General features: G+C 42.2%; 1 protein-coding gene across 4 annotated transcripts in view; it reads left to right on the plus strand.

Moving 5' to 3' along the window:
• ephb2b (eph receptor B2b) overlaps nucleotides 1-19,268 on the plus strand; it is a 125,672-nt gene that overhangs the window by 60,017 nt on the left and 46,387 nt on the right. For all 4 annotated transcript variants that reach the window (XM_030728443.1, XM_030728445.1, XM_030728444.1 and 1 more), the window contains exon 3: nucleotides 1,361-2,045. In XM_030728443.1, coding sequence (XP_030584303.1) covers nucleotides 1,361-2,045 — 685 coding nt within the window. The remainder of the gene's footprint in view (nucleotides 1-1,360; nucleotides 2,046-19,268) is intronic.

Consider the following 19,268-nt stretch of genomic DNA (forward strand, 5'->3'; position numbering starts at 1 on the left):
GAGGCTGCATCTGGAGTCTGTATAGTCAGAGCGAGAACTTAAATTGGTGTGCAGAATGTGGACTTTGAAGTGGAACAGCATACTGAGAAAACCTGGAGTAAAATTTGCCCCCTGATTATTCTTTATATGATTACCTGTGTAATATGATTATGCTAGTGTGGTGTGACTTTGATTGTGGAAAATTCATGTCATGTTTTCTCAGTGCTTCACCGTAGTGAAAGGAGCTTTCTCTACATTTTCAATAACCCATTACAGTGTGTGCTGTGAATGTGTCCTATTAAGTTACAATAAAAAAAAAAAAAGTAGGACACGCTATCATATAAACCAGAGCCTCTCTGCTGTGTTCAAGTGACTAATGTCACATCTCTGGTTTCTCTTCAAGAGGTGTAGTATGTGAAATATTTCCATGCTGAGAAAACGGGAAGAAGCAGCTGAACATAAGAATCTCTGCCTGTGCAAAAAGATTTATTTTTTCATCACCCCAAATGCATTTATTTTTCCTAAATGAGATTCCCTCTGAATGTTAACCACATACTCTTAAATACTATACAAAACCCTAGACAGACTCTGCAGTGCATTTTTTTAAAAAGAAAGAAAGATAAAATGACCAATACAGAAAACCACAGGAGTCTCCCGTGACTGTTTACTGCTGGGATCTTTCTGCTGGCTGTACCTGTCGAAATGAGCCAAACTCAGTTCATACTCTGACCTAAAACGTCCTGAACTTTAGCATTAGGAAAGACTGAGTAGCATTTTAGAAGCCTCGAAGAGTGAACCTTTTTTTTTTCCTGTAGAGGAAAACTCTCCTACTGCTATTGTTTTGAACATTGTTACTCAAAATAAAAATAGTATTAAGCAAAGTGATGCTCAGTTTGGTTCAAAGTAAGTATGAGCCATACTCTCATTTCTAATTACCTTGGGAAGCTGGATAATGCTTTCCCTTTTCTGAAGGTAGTACTCATATGTTAACATGCTGGGAAGGCTGGTTCTCATTTGTTCTTTAAGCCAGTGGAATGCATCCTTGTAAAGTTATTAGAGATATTATGTTTCCTCCTAATACACAATCATTTGAATCAAAATATTGTCTTAAGCTGATTACTCCCAGTAATTGAAGTTAATAAAAGTGAATGAAAACATACTTATTATTACTGGAACTGAGGTAGCTTCGAGACTTGATGATAGCTTCTATTATTAGAAATGATTAGAAAACCTTCAGACCACTCACTGCTTTACAGGTAAATTGCACTTAATTGACTGAATATGGCTTACGAGTTTTTTATTTTTAATTTTTAATTATGCATTTAAATCAAAGTGTTTTTGGAAGTTGACACAAAATTAATTCTGTGTCTTTGATCAACAGTGGGAGGAGGTGAGCGGTTATGATGAAAACATGAACACCATCCGGACGTACCAAGTCTGTAATGTTTTCGACACCAATCAGAACAACTGGGTACGGACAAAGTACATCCGGCGTCGTGGTGCGCAGCGGATCCATGTGGAGATGAAGTTCTCTGTTAGGGACTGCAGTAGCATTCCTAATGTTCCAGGCTCCTGTAAAGAGACTTTTAACCTATATTACTATGAATCAGACGCTGATACAGCCACCAGAACATCACCACCTTGGATGGAGAACCCCTGGATCAAGGTTGACACCATCGCAGCAGATGAGAGCTTCTCCCAGGTGGACCTTGGGGGCAGAGTGATGAAGATCAACACTGAGGTTCGGAGCTTCGGCCCAGTGTCACGGAACGGCTTTTACTTGGCCTTCCAGGACTATGGTGGCTGCATGTCACTCATTGCTGTTCGTGTCTTCTACCGGAAGTGTCCTCGTGTAATCACTAACGGGGCATTATTCCAGGAGACGCTATCCGGAGCAGAGAGCACCTCTTTGGTGGCAGCAAGGGGGGCTTGTATCCCAAATGCAGAGGAGGTGGATGTGCCTATTAAGCTGTACTGCAATGGGGACGGAGAGTGGATGGTACCTATTGGGCGCTGTATGTGCAAGGCTGGGAATGAGGCTGTGGAAAATGGGACTGTTTGTCGAGGTACGTTTTGCTTTCTATTTTCTCTTAAACCTAATGAATCAGTCTTCTCTGCCATAACAGAGTAGTCCATCCGCTAAAGGATATGATCTATGCAATTTTAATCTCTTGCAGTGCACTCTGCACTTCAAGCTATTCCAAAATAAATCAAAAGTATATCATAAATATATAAAAAGTATGATCGGAGGTATATATTCTATGCATAGCTTATTCAACATTTGTACATTTCCATATAATATATTATCTTCCCTCGTCCTTGAAGTTTTTCCAGCAGAAATACACTGTGAAACACAGTATTTCACTCCATAATTGTTGCTGGTGTTTGATCTTACACTACACAGCTGCCACTGTAAGTCATGACAGCAGAACATGTTTGGTTTTTCTGAGCTGCCATAAAAGGATGTGAATTGCAGTACCAAACAACGCAGGTGCTTGGTATTAAATCATAACTCCTTGCCAGAGTACCAACTGTTTATTAACTTTCCTGCTCTGGAACTTGCAGCACATTTCCAGTAGAACTTCCAGTCTGAAATGAATGATTTAAATGAATCCCTAAATTTGGATGTAAAAATATATGTGACCCTTTTTTTTTTCCTGTAGGATATGTATAGATTATTTTTTTCCATATGTATATATTTGTTCTTAATGTACATGTTTTAAAACATTTCAGCTTCTTCCCACAGAGAAACACATTTTTGCGCATGTTGTGCACAGAGCTCAGAGTTTTAACAGATATTCAAATAAGATTATTAAAAAAAACAAACAGTTTTGAATCTGTAAAGTTCTGTGGTATTCTTTTGTTTGTAGTATGCCTCCTCCCAGCCAGCGGTACAAAGAGAACATTTTTCAAAATTGCACACATTTTCCTGTCAATTGGAATCCCTCTCCAGCAAATCGATTTGGCTTTTCAAAACATCAATGCACCCAACATTTACCTGTGCCATGCCCTATCCACGCTCTGGCAGGTGGCATTTGGTCAATGTGCTTAGAGATGTTGATCACTTGAAACAGCATGACAGCGTGTAGCCTGCAGACTGGAGCCGTGCTGATCCAGCTCAGCCCAACAAACCACCCACCTGCATTTTTGGACGGTGTGTTGCTGCCTCTCTTATGCGCGCCTGTAATTACAGCACATCCCCCAGTGCCTGTGTGCAGGGAGGGGAAAAACTTGATGGGTGCTGCCTCCCCAAACACTGCCAGGCCTGCTCAATGACTACTAATGAGGACAGGCACCGGCTCCTCCTTAAGGAATACAGGCCAATAAGAGGCACGTGAAGATGGTGCAGCAAGCTACTCTGAATCCACATCCCTGCATAATTACACTAATCTGCTTGTTTTCTGACCTAGATGTAATTCACTGCATGTGGTGGATTGGAACATCTCAGGGGTGTCCTCAGTCATGGTGTTTTTTGAGCTAAATGGGATTATACAATTAAATGTTGTCCACTCAGGGAAAGTGTGTTGATCCATTTCATACAGTCGCTGCATTTCGCCTTCTCTGTCTGATTGCCTCCATATTTATTTCTCAGTTTCTCTTCACTGGCTTTTTTTGGTCAGCGTCAACTAGGAAAAAAAGCACCGCTTAGGCAGTGAAAGTTATATGTAGATTTGCGTGCTGACAGTTATTCTGACAAGCATATATAAGCTACATGTGCACAAAATTCCCCTCCCGTTTACTTTGATCCTGCGATGCATTGACTCATTATTAAAACTTCATGTGAGGAGTGCACTATCTGTGACTGCAGCTGTGGAATGCAGCAAAATGTTACGGAGATGGATTTTATGGCACTATACAACAATTATGAGCTTCAGCACAAACAATTGGGAAGCGCGTGTGCTTTACCAAGAAAGGACGTTAAACCATTACGGCTAAAAAGAGACGTTATGCTGTGGTTCCCCCATTGGTCAGAAGCCTTTTATGATGGAAGGCTGCCATCAGTTCAACTGCTCCCTAGTCGTCTTCCTAAACACTGCAAACTGATATCAGTACATTAAACTGTGGTCAGCCACCGCCTTTCAGCTGCCAGAAGTTGGATAATGAATTGATCTATGAAAGATGCGCCTATGCCTGCTGATATTATGGGGTAATGAATTGATTTGAGAGAGGTGCCCTCAGAGGGTTTGTAAGGTATCCTCTTACATGAGGGGATTATGGAGCCATGGAGACAGCATAAAGCAGCCAACATGAAAGACACTATTTGTAGTTTAATAGTAATAATGCAACCAGTGCTTTGTACCAACATCTCCTCAACTAAACGTGTAATTACGCATGTAACAATTAAACCCTTGGCGAGGATCCCGGCAAATAATTATGCTGTCATGAAATCTGTCAAAATATTGACAGCAGAATGGGGTGCTTACATCAAATTGCTGAGATCCTTTTTTTTTTTTCTTCTTCTTCTTCTCTGCAATTGTCTTACAAGTGAGATTAAGTTTCCTTTCTAAGAAGTGCCATGAGTGAAGAAACCAAACCAGAGCCTTTCAGCAGAGATGGCCCTGACGAGAGAGATCTGATTTCCCCTCAGAGCCTCGAGGAGATGGTGCACCACAGAGACACATGAGGTCCTGTTTGCCCTTGCCGTTCACTCCAGAATGAAAAGCGTTCTCTTCAGTGGGGCACAATGAGAGCCATGTTCATGGGTGGAATTGCAATCTCCCTTAACAATGCCCATGTGTGTTTTCCTCAGTGTAATCTGATCATCTAACCCCATGCTATTGTGAGTTCAAGGGTCTCGACTGTGGGAGCGTGGCTCATGTTATTGAGCAGTGAAGATTCAGATGGAGACAATCTGTCACAGCGATAACAACAACTTGATTTATGTTTTGTAATGATTTTGATAGTCACTGTATGGAGGGAGGAAGAAAAGCATTGTAAAACAAATAGCTGTTTGTGTGCCCTGTGGTCCAGATTTGTTGGAGGGAGAGTAATTTTGTAGTAATATTCTGTAGCTCAAATATCCAGATAACCCGATTTATAATCCACTCCAGCTCTTGTCTCCCCACTTAAAGCAGCAACACTATTCCAATATTTAGTTATACTGTTTAATAGACAAGTTCTACTAACAGCAGAACAGGCTCCACAGTACTAAGCAGTTTAGGTCACATTGAGAAGAATTTGAAACAACACGAGGTTGAATATCTCTCCTGGTGAGGTCTGCATCTGAGGTAGTGGGTTCTTAGAGGCAATGTTCCTGCAGTTGCACCAGAGCAATTAGATTAAGGAGGAAAGGCTTCAGTAATTCTTCAGCCAAATGTGGCTATAGATAAAGAGAGTTAGGGGGATCGAGTGCAAAGGTAGGTGCTGGGCGGACATGATTGGATAGACATGATTGCATGGAAAAGCGGTGGGGAGGAGGCGAAAGCAGGAAATGAGTCCCCCTAACCCACTGTCAGAATCCCAATTATTGCAGCCTCTTCGTCTGGAGAGGGTTTAAGGATGGAAATCAGCGTAGCACAGACAAATCCGCGCCGCTGCCTTTATTTCCCTCGGTGCCTCTGTCTTTAATGGCAGCTCTAATTGACTAACAGCGCACGTGGGGAACAGCCATGCTGATGACTGGATGACTGTCCTCTGTGTGGAACAAGACACAAAGCAAAACAAAACAAACACACCCCCTCAAGGCTTTTGCTGCATTGTGCATTGTGCAAACAAAGATGAGGGAAGGTTTGCATTGGGCTGCAGCAACGGAGGAAGCAAGCGAGAGAGAGAGAGAGAGAGAAAGAGTGGGAGAAAATAAGAAAAAGAGAGAGAGAGAGACCATAATGTCAACAGTCTGTCTACACAATAGGCATTCACACAATATTATGTTAAAGTAAAAGCCACACTTATTCTTGTGGATTGATGGCTGCTTCGGCTGCTGTTAGGAGCTGTTTAGTTAAACGTGAGGAATACAAATTAGTGCCACAGCAGATGTTCATTACTGCAGCATTTGCCTGTTAAATGGCATCACAGACAACATGACTTAATATCAACATCATAAACGGCGTCTCTTAATTTCCAGTACTGATTTTTTAAATTTTTTTAATTTATATCCAATAAAGGATTGTGATGTGTGTTTGATAGAGGCGGCCTTTTTGGTCTGTACACATTGTAGGATGTTGTAACAGCAGGAGGCGAATAGACGAGCTCTAAGACATGTCATTCTGTTCCCAGAGGCCCCAGGGAACATTCAGGAGCCTTTATTCCCTCTTCCCCCACTGTGATGGGATTTCAGTATGGCCAGGTGCTTTTTTTTTTTTTTTTTTCCTGCCTGCTGGTCTTCTATTTCTCTGTCTGTTCTGCACCCTGCACACATCCACATAGCAGCAGAAAGGGTGAAAACAAGAAAAGTTAAGGGAGCCTCTGATAAGACGAAAGAGCGAGTTTAATGAGAGAAAACTGTCAAAACACACAGCTGTATTGTGAGTGCACAAATCAAATTACAGTAAGCAGTTATTTGTATACTCGCGCGCACACACACAGACTTTATTAGCCTCATTTTCACAGCACATTTATCATATGCGGATGTGATAACGTGACCTGCGATCCCCGCGAATCTCCTTGAACTCAAAGATCATGGCCTGTTAAGCCTGCAAACGTTTTCCACATGGTTTTGCACATGCCGGGCTCTGCTCCATATGTGCCTCCGTCACACTCCTCGTTATCCCACACCATCTTTTGAATCTCAAATTCAGACGGTATGACCTCTTATAATCCTGGCACCTCTTTTCACATTATTGGCCTCCTTGACTGTGGGGGCTTCCTGTTGGTCTGCTTCTTGCTTGTAACACCTATACCTGTCTCGCCCTGAGCCCCCAAGATAGACACTTTTCTGGGGTTTCTCCATGAAAGCGAGGCAGAGTGACAACTCTGAGACCTTATGGTTTTGTTCATGATAAATTTTCCTTGGAGAGGCTATTCTGGAAATGAGAGCCGCGCAGTGCACAGATCCTTCCATATGGGCCTCTCTTTCCTCGTCAGAGACAAGGCCGGGGCTTTGTCAAAACATCCCCATGTGCTGTCTCTCAGATGTCCTCGACCCGTGTCCTGTTAGAGGAATCCTCGCTCTCTCAGCTAAGGGAGACTGATGGATCAAGCATCTGTCTGGATTTAAAAAAAAAAGAGAAACAATTGAGCTCACTGTTTAAGACAGGAATCCCTCTCGAGTATCAGTGACCTTGTTTTTTTTTTTTTTTCTTTTCTCAATGATGTATTAGAACTCGGTCAACACTGAGAAAATTGTGGCGTCTTGTGTTGTATGCTGTTGACCTATATTACAGCTAATCTAAAAGCAAAAGCAGAGAGAAAACACATCTGTTCATGACATTGGTGCCCATGGTGTGTGCACACTTGTTCACACGGAGGTAAAGCCTTGATCACTTGTGAAAAAGCTGCTTCATATAGGGTGGTCCAATCTCATACAGCGTTACAGTGTTTCAGAGTAAGAAGCTCTATGCTACTCTGTTGCTACTTTCCCACCGCCGAGGTTCCGGAGCCGGAGCAAGTTCCCGTGCCGATCCCAATGAACCGGCGAAACGCTTAAGAACGGGCCCGCGTTCCCACCGCGTTTCTGTGAACTGCTCCTTTACGTATGAGTGTGGGCGGGTCCTCGTCTGGACACGGAAGCTGAAGCGCACAAACGTGGGAGAACACGCTCTCCTTTCTTGAGCTGCAAATAAGTTTTACAGTCCAAACCAAACTACTGCAGCATCTGTGTGCAGCAGAGAGGGAAACACAGACAGCGATTAGAGCAAGACGACAAGTACGCACTTTGTGTCCTTTTAGCTGTGATATGAACTGATACAAAGCAGCAAGTTCAGCCTTAGAGCCCAGCCTAATTCACAGCCGTGAAAATCGCTTTGCTTTTCTCATGTAATACACATGTAATATGGTAGAAAACTTGATGTTGAGACGGCAGAGTCACGCCCCTCTGCCGCTTTCGGCACGGGTTCCTGGTTCCAGACCAGCTAGTTTGCGGGGCCGGAATTGAACCCGTTTTTCGGCCAAGCACCGAGTGTTTCGGCGGTGGAAAACCCGCCTAACGGTTCAATTCACGGCTCCGGCTCCGGAACCCTGTTGGTGGGAAAGAGGCTTGTTATGGGCATGTGGGGCACATGAGCACTGCAGCACTGAGGGGCATAGAGATAATAATAATAATAAAAAAAAGTAGTTATATAATGTAACAGCTGTTTATTGTGTTGCTTTTTTGTTTTGTTAAAATGAGCAGCATCACCCACCAACAAAGATTTTCTCCCCTGTTAAACTTTAGGTGCTTAAAGATTAAATAGCTGCACTGGTGAGGCCAAGAGATAGGAAGGGAGAGAGATCTATGAAATGGAAAGGCAAAGTGAAGGTGGGGCACACCAGAGCTAGACTTCCTTTCTCTTCTCCTCTTATCAGTGTTACATGCCCCACTGCCTGTCAACATGCTGCACTAATAACCAGGAGAGATAATCTCCGTTGAGCTGCCTAAGAGAACGATATCACAGGGAGAGAATATTAATGCAGTAAACTTCATAACTCCCAGATTCTGTGATTCTGATGTTTTGACTTCAACTGAGGGATTACTTGGTTGTACGCACGGAGAAGCTACAGCTCCTTTCAAAGCGCATTATATAACATCAAAAAAGTGCAGTTGTTAAGATAAAAATAAGTCTTATTTCTTTGACTTTTGAAACAATGACATTCAAAGCTTAATTAATAATGTTGTTCATATGCAGTTAAGTGGTTTATACTCTCCTGTTTTTGCTGTGCATCTACTTGTTTATCCGCTTGACACTGCGATTGCCTCTTAGCATGAGTCAGCGTGTGCCGTAAATCTCTGTGCTGTCGATATGTCTCCCTTGCAGTGTCATTAAGATAAATTCCTGTGCATTTAATTAGTTGGCAATCAAAGTGATTTACATTCAGAAAGGGCAGCCTGCTGTTCATAAAAGAAAACAAAGAAAAGAAAAACTGAGTTAAATTAACGACTGTTTCCACAGCCTGAGACAGAATACGAAGAACCAACAAACAGAAAGTGTCCTTGGATTCAAGGGCAACATCTCCGTGAATCTCTCAGTGTGGGGATTGCATCCACGCAAGCTTTATGTAACCCCCGGGCCTCTGCAGAGTTTGAGCAATGTCAACAACCAAATCAAGGAGTTTATGTTGATATTTATTTTATTTGTGGATTTAATTCCGTAATGTTTAGAAACCATCTGCTTAATCTCAACTCCGAGTTTGGACTATCCCAACAACGTTTTCTGTCATCAGCCTCCCAGGGAGGTTTCTGAGCGGTGTTTGAGTTTGAAACTGAGCACTTCCCTGCAAAGCCCCGTGTAAAGTTAAGCTCTCCCCTGTTAAGAACCACCACTACACAATTGTGCTTTGTTTTCTTAGCCAGGTTACTATGCATGTCTTCCCAATTTCTGGGGAAATCAAGCTGACGGATATTTTATTGAATAGTCATGTCGCTTATGGCGTTCATTATATTAAACATCACAGCTCAATAGAAACTGATAAACGGGTAACACCTGCACAGCGATTTCGAAACCATGAGGTAATGTTAATAGACAAAGATTTGATCTCAAAGAAAATAAGGTTTAAAAAAAAAAGCGAGGCATTCATTGATAAGAATCTGCTGCAACTCCATTGGCACTGTTAATATTCCCATAATGACAATGTTTATGGATAATGGTAAGCGGTTTTATAGTTATCTAAGCACACAATCTTAATGCTAGCATGCCACATGTGAAACAGTGTACAGCTACAGACAATGGGATGCCATTAGCGTTGGGTGATATTAATGGACATTTTAAAAGTTACATCAGTGCTGAATGAGGATTACCAAAATAATTGCAGTTTAAACTGATGGTGGTGACAAAATGTGGTCCAAAGCTCATTAATATTTCACTCAAAACCACAAGCAGTAGCAGTACAAGAAAAAGTTGTGTTCATCAGAGGCGCTCGAGTGTCATTGTGGCGTCTGAAGCCATGAATGCCGAGCTGAATTTCAGAGGATAAGTGAAAGCTCTGAACCTCAGATGACAGTAGGAGAAAGTCAGAGGATCATAAGGCTTCACAGTGAGGGCACTACGTATATCTGCAGCTAATTTAGACCAGAGTGGTAGAGGAATACATTTAGTGTCTATTCCTAGAACCACGCAGCTAGCACAAGCAAAGTCAGAATCGCTGCTGGTACAAAACACAAATAAGCAGTGTTTGTGCTTGGCTCTGAACTGTGTACTTCGTATTTTTTTCTTTTTTTTGTATTTTTCCTACACACACACATTATCACTGTATCCAGTACTAGTACTCCCTTCTTCAGCCAAAATACTGGCCTGGTTTAACCGTTGAAGCCTGTTTGAGGGGGATGGCGTTTCATTGCTGCGGGGGACAGCTCTGCTTTGTAAATGGGCTACTTACAGAATTTTCTGGATGTTAAAACTTTTTTTTTTTTTTACCTCCCATTGGGCTTCTGCTAAGCAAATAAATTACTCAGTATAATGAGCTGTTCCACTCTCCCGTGGAATTCACAAGCTTTCGGCTAAAAGGTATGGTTCGACACGGTTTTCCTCATTCTTAGCACTCTTGTAAAGAACCGGGTTCATCTAAAGGATACAGATTTTTTTTTTTTTTTTTTAAACCATGCCTTGGAAGATGAAAGGCATAGCACAATCCGCTTGGCTAATCCTTATCTAGTCAGCTAGAATATGCTTTCCAGTTCAGTATAATATGTAGCAGAGGTTTATGGGTGAGAAATCTCACCATGCCCCACTCTCTTTTGTATTTTTCCTCTCTACCTCAGGTCTTTGCATTATGATTTTATTTTCCCACAGTTTATATAGTAAAGCCTTTGGGGATTTTCTCTTTATAGGTGGTGAAACGGTAAACAACAACATAATGAGAAGGCTGCTGCCTTGTGTGTGCGTGTGTGTGTGTGTGTGGGGGGGGGTTGCTTCCTTTGGACCTCACAGCATGAGTGCAGTACTGAGATATTATCAATTGTGTTTTTATGTCCCCATCATGTGTGAAAATTAGACAGTAATTACTTCTTAATTTCCTTTTAATAACCAGAGCTGTAGCCTTTTAATTCCGTGGAATAATAATGCGCACACGTTCGCAGGTCATACTTTGCACGTTATAAAAATAGACTTAGCTGATACACTTATTTTACCTGAGGAATAAATCGATATCTCCACTTCATGTTATACTGAAGGACTTTATCCACGCAATACCATCTGAAGCTTTCACGGTTCATTTATTTAAATTTCAATACTAGGTTTCCCTGCAAGGAATACCTGATTACATAGGTTGCTGAAAATCTATTTCCAAAACAGTAAACATTGGATTTCAGTAAAAAAAAAAGAACTAAAAGGTTCTTTAGGTCAAGATTTGATTTCGTGCTTACTGAAAACTTGGTCCCTCATAAAGCTTTAGATCAAACTCTGTGACTCAGAGAGAGACAGAGTGGAGAATAACAGGCACTAAAACAGAGGCGCTCAAGAGGCTAAACAGAAAAATCACGTACCCAGCTCCTCCAGTTGGACATTAACCACCCGCCAGTGTTTACTACAAAGCCCAGATTGGCCTTGCAGCGTATTGATGCCTGGGAAATGCTCACTTCGTGCTGGGACCAGTGTTCTGGTTTATTGTGGTCATCTCGAGGCTGTGTGGTCTTTACAGTGTTTTACTTGCTTTTTTAGGTGGGGTGGGGGGTAGCAGTGGGGGTGTCTGTGCATTTTCATGTGCAGGGTGTTTTCATTACACCCCATCCAACTGACTTTGTGTGGCACCATCTCAGCACACACTGGGGCCACTACTGCCTCACCCCCACAGTATGGGCATCTCTGCTCTTGTGAAGTAACAGGCTTAAAGAACTGTCTGGAATATATTAGTCACAGTTATTAATGAGGCTGTTTTGATTTTGCTCTCCCTCTGTCTTTGCTTTTTTTTTCCTCCACCGTGCGAAGTCATCGTGATGGCGGGGATTTTAGCTGAAACAAAAAGACAGATTTTGTCAGCTCTCAGCAAGACAGATATAGTTAAAACTAAAGAGTGAACTGGCGAGAAGGAAAAAACAAAAAGAGTTTTAGAGGGAAAGACCATGACACGGTGTAGACCTGAACTGCATCTCTCCTAATCATAAATTTCTCTTGGTAAGGGAGTGGATTCACTTTGTTTACGAGGAAGATATGAGTTGGCTCAGCGCTATCACTGACATTTGTTAACTTGGATTTTGTGTTTGCTGTACAGTGGGAGGCCTGTGTCTTGAGCCACATCTCATTTCATATAATTTGCTGTGAAAGTGGGAAATAGGTGCAGTGGTTTATCAAATCATGGGCAAACATAAATTGAAATACAGCACAGTAGGCCAAAGCAGTGTTTTACCTTTCTCCTGGCCTCCTCCATAAATGGTGACAACGATTTGCTGGATTTTTTTTTCTTGTTTCTTAGGGCCGTGACTTTCAGATACTGTACATCTGCTGTAGATAGTTTTGAGGCCTGCCATTTCTTCTTTTGTCCTCCACTTCTCCAGGTTCCTTAATTTCTTTTTTTTTTAAGGACAGACTGCACACCATGCTGCAATGTGACAAATATTAGGCTCATAGCTCTGTGGGCGTCACGTTGCTGGTACAAAAGTATTATTTTATTCCCGTCAAACTGTGCTATCCTCTTTTTCATAGATTCTACAGAAATGGGAACAAATGGTGTTTTTGTGACAGGCTGAAAGTTGTGTCAAGCGCCTAGACACAACAGTGGTGCACCCCTTGACTTAGGTGCCTTTTTTATGCTTGAATAATTTATAGGTCAGTTTTAAGTCAATTATCAAACAAGAAAACTTTTTCACAAGATCAGTGGAAAAAGTAGCCAATGTCAAGACCTTCAGAAAGCCTGGAGAACTATCGCTCAAGATCACTTGATGGCAAAAATTGCTCCTTGGAAGCAAAATATATAGAAATGAAGGTAAGATTATTATAACTTTAAAGTGGCAAGTCATCTAACTGCATTATATCCAAACATGAGAAGCAAACACTTCCTGTGAGATAATCTGCATGATTTAAATAGAAATAAGCATACAGTACAGTTTATTACAACAAGAATGTGCCACATAGCACAGACACAGTATTTCTCTACACTGTGTCACTATAGCACCTTGAAGGTTAATGTTATGACACTGACACTGAGCAGAATCTGACATTTTCAGCCACCATGAGGGATAGCGCAGCACTCCGCAGAGAGTAAGCCCCACTGGAGAAGACATTTTGAAGCTATCTGCATCTAAAATGAGCAGGCTCCGCTAAAGCACAGCAGTGATACATTGATGTCATTCATTCCTTCTAGAGCCTTGATAACTCCTCCTTGCGACCTTCTTACTAAATATAGCAATTCACGTATTGATTTGGGGATGTGGTGCATTCACAGCTTGCCTCCACCATAATGACCTATTTCAACAGATTGCTTGTAGTTAAGTAGTTTTCTTTCAGTGGAGCCTTTGTGTCAAGTCTGCAGAAGGAAGAAGACTCAGTCAATTTTTCTTTGTGGCGACAGGCACGACCTCTCAGTTCTATCATTCGTGTATTCGCGATGACCTGCTCGCACATTTCCACACATCCATCGTCTACGCAGAAACCCTGCGCGAGTGCATTCTAGAGCATCGGCTTTGTGAAATATTGATCACGGGATTAATTTTTTTGTTCATGCTCTCGAGGCCTTCAGAAGATGTTTTCTCAACATGTTGAAAACTTGTGAGACTATGAGAGTCAAATTTGGCCTGCAGGCAGCATGATTAAGTACGGATCATTCACAGTATTGTACCTCATTGCTAATAAAGTGTGGCAATGGGGAAAAGAGCCAATGAAAGCTTGGCAAAAGATGGTTTAAATTCCATCTGCTTGTAGAGCATGCCAGCAGGCAGATTTCCCATTACTAAATGACTGACTATGATTGAAATCATGGCTCTGACGCACCTCATTATCTGTCAGTATTGTGTTGCAAGAGGGATGGGCACGAACAGGATCACTGTTATTCCATCTGCGATCTACGAAGACTGTCATTGTTTTATCAGAACTCTTCAAAGGCATGCCTAAACACTTCGCTGTTTATCTTTTTAGTCTTCCAAACAAGACTTTCTTTTGCACACTCTAGAATTCACTGGAAAACGGCACATTAGATTGAATATATTCCCAGTTTCAATCTTTCAATTTAACCTCGTCTATCAACACTATATTTTCTGTAAACTCATTTCAGGATTTTGACCTCAGTGGAAGTAATTTATTCAGTAGACTTTCTACAGTGGCATTGTCATTCACCTGAGAGATTTTATCAGCCACATCACAAAACCCCTGAGAACACAAATCCTTCCTCCTCCATTGGCCATTCACAGGCCTTCTAGGGACTGCCACAATTGGGCCTTTGTGGACCCAGCTTGTCTGTCATCTCCCTGGTTCTGTTGATATGGGACTTGTGCTGAGAGCGTGGTCTTCTCATACACTGCACTAAGCGCTAGCTAATTGAGCTTGTCGAGCCAGAACCTGTTAGTGTGCTGATAAGAAGGTATTTGACCTCTTAGGAGGCCCCTAGTGGTTCCCAGTGGAACCAGTTGTTAATATATCTTATATTTCTTTTCTGTATACCAATAAGCAGACTTTTCTTTAACAAAAAATTATGTCTGTTTTCACTTAAACTGCCATTCAATTGAATATATTAGATGCAATAACAGTGGATGGCAGGGAGAGTTGTAGTTATTGTCATGCCACTGAGTATGATAAACTTATTATAAGCTGTTGATAAAAAAACCCCCACAAAAATCACCACACAGGATTGCAAATAGGAATTTCCTCCTTTAATCAATATATTCTCTCTGGTTAAGAGTTGGAAGAGGCCCACAGATCAATGGTTTTGGGTGGATGCCCGTCCCACTTCCTCATCAAAGTTCCATGAAATAAAGCAAGACTAGCTGTGCTTTCATCCCTTCTAGTTTTAGCACATCCATTTCCCCCTGTTTCTTAATAGCAGGTTATTCAATTTTCAGAAACCTGTGCTGCTAAGACACACATGTTACACAAATTTACACAAATTTACTGTAGCCCTGTTTGGCGCTTTGTGGAAAACACACCTCTGTAGTATTTCTGACAGTCTAAAACATGTGTGAAGATATTTTTTTCCCCACTTGGCATTTCATTTATGGGTTCTGTGGATGGGAATTTTAAGTCTTGAGTACAACTGACATGACCCCCACTAGCCTGCCTAGGATAATCCTACCCCCTCCAGGAACCCAAGTCTGACCTGCCAGTCGTCCTTTTGCAGACCCTCACTCATTTGAAGCTGCCTCAACTTCTCTGACACACTCAATTGGGCAACTCAAAAATGGATTTGACTCATGTTTTTTGCATGTGCATACATATACCAGTGCTGTAAATTTGTGACAAATAGATGTAGTAATGATGGCTCACATGACTGTCAGCTTATGATTAAGTACAGCACAGTAGCTATCCCTCAGACAGTGTAGGAATCTTCCCAAGTATTACATTTTTACAATGACCTTTTCAGCACATTGGCATTAATGTCGAAGGTGATATGTGTTGGTTTGTGTGGATGTGTCAGATATGTGGTAGTGGAATGTGCTGAACTGTGCCAAGGAGAGAGCACTGCTTCAGGCAAGGTGCGCTGCATTAGGGTTTTATATGTATGTAGTTTTAATCCTGTCTAACTGAGGATGATTGGCATACGAGCCTCAGCAGAGGCTCTCCAGGATGTGCTGGGTGTACATTTAGGATGTGAGCAGTTTTCCTCACAACCCACAATGAAACAGGATCAACGCTGGGCTCAAACCACTGTGCTGTGAAGAGGAAAAAATATGCAGCTAAAGATATAATCAAGTGACACATTTAGCCATTAACATAGTATGATTTCACATCTCATTACAGCAAATGTTAATGTTTCTGTAGGGCTGACAAGAAAGTGAAAAACTAAAATACAGACTGAAACCAGGGTGTCATTCCTCCTTAAAAAGTCCAAATTGCTAACACGTGGTAGCGAAGCATTTCTAGCAAATGGAGAGGATTCAGGATTTTTTTGAGTAGATGCTTTGTGAGGAAACATGGAAACATCTATGGTTATCCTCACATAATAATTTTCTTACCCACCTTTATAGTTAATCACTTCCAAACATCTTTTAGAAAGGTCTTTAAGCTAGATGCAATGTGTTCAGGCCTGCCCGTCTCTCGTGTTTTGCCGTTCTGTGAAACACAAATGAGATCATTGCAGCTTTTATTTACCAAAAAGATTAGAACAAAGCAAGTACTCCAGTATGCTAGTGCTTTGCATGGATATAGTAATAGTTTTGCAAGGAGCATCAATGGTAAAAAAGATGATTGTACTGCACAGAGAGCAGTGCTACTATGTTTTCACTGGTGCAATGCAATAGTCTCAATCATTTAAGCATCAACAAGCTGACATGTTTCCATAAGCATTTACAAAAAAAAATTAATGAAAAAAAAAAAAATCTTTTTTTGGTGCAAGTATGTTGTCATGAACAGGACACGGTGTGTAACTATTCTTAGAGAGCAACCGTTTTGGTGCAAGCCATCCCAACAAGGGAAGACTTGGCCTGCAGGCATAGATTGGAGAAACTCAGCAGCAGACTAGTTACCAAGGTAACAAAGGGCTTGCCTATCTCTCCCCCCTGCCCCAGAATCAGCCTGATCCTCTGTGTGAGCTGGATACTTAATTTCACTGACCCCCCGGGTCTCGGCTGAACAGCCTCCATTGATTAGGACAAATGGAAGGGAGACCAGCCAGCTAAGCCCCTCCTTTATCAGGGTTAAGGATGTAGTCATAGAGGGGGAGAAGATGTAGAGTAGGCAGATGAATAGCTCGGAGATCCCTTGTTTTAGATGAATCAATGACATATTTAAAGGCTAATTAGTCGATCTATTCACTCAGTATAAATATGCTTGGGCCACCACCTCACGCCGCAGCCATGATTGGACTATTTAATGTATTCCACCTCTAAATAGCAGCCATTAAAGCCTTCAAATGAATCTCCTCCCAACAATACCACTCTTTTTAGGTGCAGGTGTAATGGTGCAGGCAAGAGGCTTTAGATGTGTTTTGTGTGGGTGCAAATGTCTGATTTTGGTCCTTGAGGTTGCATCTTTTGAGCCAGGTAAAATTGTGTTTTGGTGATTAATGTCTTCCACGGCTTGTCATGGCTTGAATTTTTATGAGCTTATTATCCATTTGACAAGTAAGCCTGATTTGAGTCACGTGATCAGAGCACAGAAATTAAAACTACCTGAGAGGTGCACTTTTTGCCTTGTATTATTCTTGGCAAGTTACAAGCTCTGCAGAAGTAGCTGATATTTATTTATCATTTGCAGAAGTTCACTGAAGCTGCCAAGAGAGGATATTTAACTGTGTGTGTGTGTGTGTGTCTACTGATTTTCGGGCTGAAAGAATAATATTGTGCATAAGAAATGTATTCCTAAAGTAAAGTGTGTTTGTGCAGGTGGGTGTGTGTGTGTGTGTGCTTCTTGGATGCATGCACAGGTGCAGCATAGGCACATTACAGCTGTTGTTTCTTTTTTTTTTCCTGTCTTGTAGATGAAATGGATAATAGAATTCACCCAGACTCCCTGCTGCCTCATTAAATGCTTGTGGTCAGAAGAATTGATATAATCTTCAATAAATACACTCCAGGGAGAGATGGGTGTAGATATGAAATCCGGCCCCTGAAAATGATACTCGAAGTCCAGTTTGGGGGCACTGTTTATCTTTTGTGCTTTGTATGAGGTATGTCTTTGTGTGTGTTTGTATGTGTGCATTAGAGGGTTACACAGGGACAGTGACAGGATTCAGCACCAGCTGCTCCTTGCAATGCCACCCACCCCACTACCCCTCACACCCACCCCCGCTCCACCCCTCTGCTGTGACACCTCCCTTGTCCCTACTGACTGGACAACACGCAGCCCCTTTATGCCACCTGTCCATCAGCTAGACTGCACCTTAGGGAGCCTCTGTCGCCGAGCTCGGAGCTGCTGCTTTCTGCCTTTGTTTGGATTCTAGTAAAGCCTCCCCCTCCTTCCCCCTCTTTCCTCGTCTCTTTCTCTCTCTCGCTCCGTCTTGCTTGCTGTTGCACTCTGTGCTGTCCTTTACAAACACAGACACACAAAAAGACATATACAGACCGGTGATTGCCTCTGTCAGCTATTTCCTACATCTGCCTCCAGGCACAAAGGACTCTACCGCCTCTACTCATCTCCTAGCTTGCCTCTCACCTGTACTGGCCAGGATGCCAGCTACTGTTGTGTAGAAAATAAATGCTGGCTGTTGAACTAGATAAGGAAGATTGAAGTCAATGTGAAGCTGATGGTATTTTACGAATTCAGACAAGCTCCAAAAACAGTTGGGAAACTTTAATAGGTTGTTTATTTCACGCACTGTGCAGCGTAAGTCATCCTGTATTGGTGCTTATCTCCACAAAGACAAGTATGTGAATTCTAGGCTGACATGCTCTATCTCTTCAGTGGGTCACTGGGGTTATTTATCATTCATTTGTCCCACTATTCTTCGTCTTATCCTCTTCCTCCGCTCACCCAGTCCCACTGTCATCAGCAGTCTGAGGCTGCGATTGGGGCTGTAAGGTCCGAGTGCAGCCTGCGGAACGGAGCAGGGAAGCTGCCTCACATAGCAATAGCTCCTGTTGCCCTAGCAACTGGCTGTCCTTGAGAAAAGGGCACATTTGGGGGGTTTAGGAGGCCGTAGCACGAACGGCCCCAGTCAAAACTCATAACGAGTTCAGACGCATTGATCTATGCATCTAAGATTGCACACGGTGTAAACGCAGTCCTCCACAAATGCTTTAAAAATAGATGTATGAATCATAGGCGTGGAGAGCTGTAATACAGAGCACAAGCAGTTAGGAATGTATTAGAGTGAGTCTCCATGGGGGGGATGTATTATGTAGAATGTATTTCAAGACAACAACTCATACTGTAGTTGCAACAACTGTACAATTTTGTGCGCTGTGCTCTTCCATGCATCCTGCGGTGCAGCAGGTGATCTCTTCCCGTGAAGGTGTGGGCGAGGGTTGGTGGAGGCTGGCCGCATTCTTTTGTTTGCCTCAACAATGACAGCTTAACGCTCTGACATCTGATCGCTCCTGTGTCTTCTCATTTCTTACCCATCTCAAATTTGAAACAGTAGAGCTTTTTTTCCCCCTTCCTCTGTCATGAACACTGAGACACTACAAATACAATAAC

Source organism: Archocentrus centrarchus, chromosome 5, assembly GCF_007364275.1.
Source record: "Archocentrus centrarchus isolate MPI-CPG fArcCen1 chromosome 5, fArcCen1, whole genome shotgun sequence".
NCBI classification, from domain to species: domain Eukaryota; kingdom Metazoa; phylum Chordata; class Actinopteri; order Cichliformes; family Cichlidae; genus Archocentrus; species Archocentrus centrarchus.